This window comes from Symsagittifera roscoffensis, chromosome 3 (assembly GCF_963678635.1).
Source record: "Symsagittifera roscoffensis chromosome 3, txSymRosc1.1, whole genome shotgun sequence".
In the NCBI taxonomy this organism is placed as follows: Eukaryota; Metazoa; Xenacoelomorpha; order Acoela; family Convolutidae; genus Symsagittifera; species Symsagittifera roscoffensis.
In genome coordinates, this window is record NC_087064.1 from 52,456,595 (window position 1) to 52,459,135 (window position 2,541).

Sequence of the window (2,541 nt, forward strand, 5' to 3'; positions counted from 1 at the left end):
AAAAAAAACAAAAATTTATTTGCACTAAAACAAAGCTCTCCAATAGCAGCAATGTACATTTTGGCGAAAAAAAAGAGAAAAAAAATGTCATCGAACGCGGATTTTAATTTGCAACTCAACGGAGAACAAAGTATTCATATTGAATCAGATTTTTCAAACGGAGCTGAGCTGGTTTCGTGAAAAAAGTGTCAAATAAGTCATATTCTTGAAATTCAAAGATTTCCGAGATGACATATTTTTTTCGTGAATACTGAAAAAATTTGTAAGTCTCAATGAATGCAGCGAAGTCATTAATAGGTCGTGTCGACGACTTTTAGTTTTCTCAGAGAGGATTTTTAAAAAATCTTTACCTTCAAAAAGTTTTTTTTTCTGCTTGCATTTTGACATTCAACAGCTAAAAAACAGGCAAATAAGCTCTTCTATTACAAAAAAGCATATGGCGCCTAAAAATTGTAATTGAATTGTAGTTTCAAAAGCAAGATTCTGTTTTTAAGATTTTCTTACGTTTTATACAAAAGGCCAAACTTGAAAAACATGAAAAAGTCAAAATAATCTCTTGAAAAACTTGAAAAAGTCAAAATAATGAAAAAGTCAAAATAATCATTTTTTAGTATTAACTTTATTGTACAATTTTTTAAAAAGTAGACTGTATGAATATATTTTTTCGAAAAACTTCAAAAATGATTGTACTTTTACTTATAATGCTTCAATTTAATAGTTTTGAGTTTAGTGTTAAGTTTTTAGGAGTCAACTAACGCATCGAAGGCTCCTATATGGGTCATATTGATTTACGTTTTTTTTTAATCGGAAAAAGTCTTAAAATGTCTTCACGCTCAAGTTTGACTGTTCACAGTATGACTTTTGATTTGTTTCTAAGTTCGCTTCTTTCTCTTTGATATAAGGAGTGCAAACGCCATTATTGAACAGCAAAAGTGTACTAATCATTACAAAAAATGAAAACTGAAAAAAACTTACCTTTGAGATCTCAAAGCGGAATAAAAAAAAACCTCATTGATTCAGTTTTCCAGGTTGTGTTATCAAAAAAAATTCAATACAAAAAATGTCTCGAAATTTAACAAGCCTAAAGGCCGTATATTTGTCTTGGTGTAACTCCAAAGCTGAACTTTTTGAAAAATTTGTGATTGAAAAACTGCACTTTTAACAATCCGGTATTCTCTATGGACCTAATTCTAGCCAAAAAAAAGTTATTAAATGCCGAAACTGTAATTTTCGACAGGCTTCTTGCATGGAAAAATTTGATAAGAATATTCAGTCTATTGAGGCCAACCCGGGTCCGGGTTGTCTAAGAGATCAATTAATCAGTCACCTCTACAAATTTTAAGAAAGAACAAAAATTTAGCAAGATAGGTAAATAGATGATCATTATAATTTAATTGATATTTTTGTCATTCGTAATTCACTGTTTTGTCAAAACAGGTTTTGTGATCTACTTCTCGTATGGAATTCGACACAGTCGGTTGGAAAAACGAGGGACGAGCGAGCAACTAGACAACTCGGCTGAATTCGTTCACTCATATGAAGACCAGTCACTCGACAAAGACCCTCTTAAAACACCTCTGGCATACAAGGTGAATGGGGACTCGTGATCACTTGTATACTGTTTTGATTTATTATTTATTTTGAAGGCATATTTGTTTGCATTTATTGTATTGAATGACATTGAAAAAACGTTAGTAAAACGTGTAAGCCAAGTATATTTTCTTTTTAGTCGTGTTTCGTCGCGTACGTTCTAGCTTTAAATTTGACATTATGATTGTTCCGACCCTCGAAGAAAGGATCGGGACATACATGCTTGAGGTTGTTTTACAGAAGAATTTCGGCGATCGAAACTATATTTTTAGCTGCCTCGGTTTACACCCAATTGCAGATAATCGCCGAATTCAACTGTTAAATATAGTGGTGTGCCTGCGATCTTTTTAGTAAATTTGAAAACAACGTGTTTTCCATTATCTGGAATAACTTATGTACGCGTGAAGATTGAATAAATGGCGCCGATTTGGTTCTCCGGGCAGTCGAATTGTTCAGTGCTTCGCCCTGATATTAACAGTCTTTTCCTTAGGACGCATTTTCCTTAGGACTTCGAACTGTAGGACTTCTTAGGACGCATTTTCCTTAGGACTTCGAACTGCGGACGCATTTTCCTTAGGACTTCGAACTGTGCCGAACCAAAAAGTCCCCCTTTGTACTATTTTGAGATATCCATTTTTGGCTGACAGACCTTAAATTTTTGTAAAGTCGCCGTTGGCGCCAATCTATACTAATTTTTAGGGGGAGCGATTTTTTGGCCGAAACTTTCCAAAAAGTGCCCAAAAACGCCGTTTTTTGGCCTGTTAAAATTCGCGTGCGGCGCACAAAATTTCGTCAAAGAAGGGTCTTTATAGTGATTTGTGAGAGCTCAGAAAATCAAATTGGTCGACCTAAAAAAAGGTCGACAAAATTTTCAAATTTTTTTGAAAATCCGCCCCCCCCCCCACCTCAAGAAATTTCTAGAACCGCGCCTGCTTTTACGCCTAATTTCAC

The 2,541-nt window shown here is 34.4% G+C and overlaps 1 protein-coding gene across 1 annotated transcript in view; it reads left to right on the forward strand.

Annotated features, from left to right (window-relative positions):
• Positions 1 to 1,704, forward strand: part of LOC134841454 (high affinity cationic amino acid transporter 1-like) — a gene marked incomplete in the record, with an annotated part of 19,126 nt that extends 17,422 nt beyond the window's left edge. Inside the window, 1 exon segment of the mRNA XM_063857455.1 lies at positions 1,438 to 1,704. Coding sequence (XP_063713525.1) covers positions 1,438 to 1,607 — 170 coding nt within the window.
• Between the last annotated feature and the right edge of the window lie 837 nt (positions 1,705 to 2,541).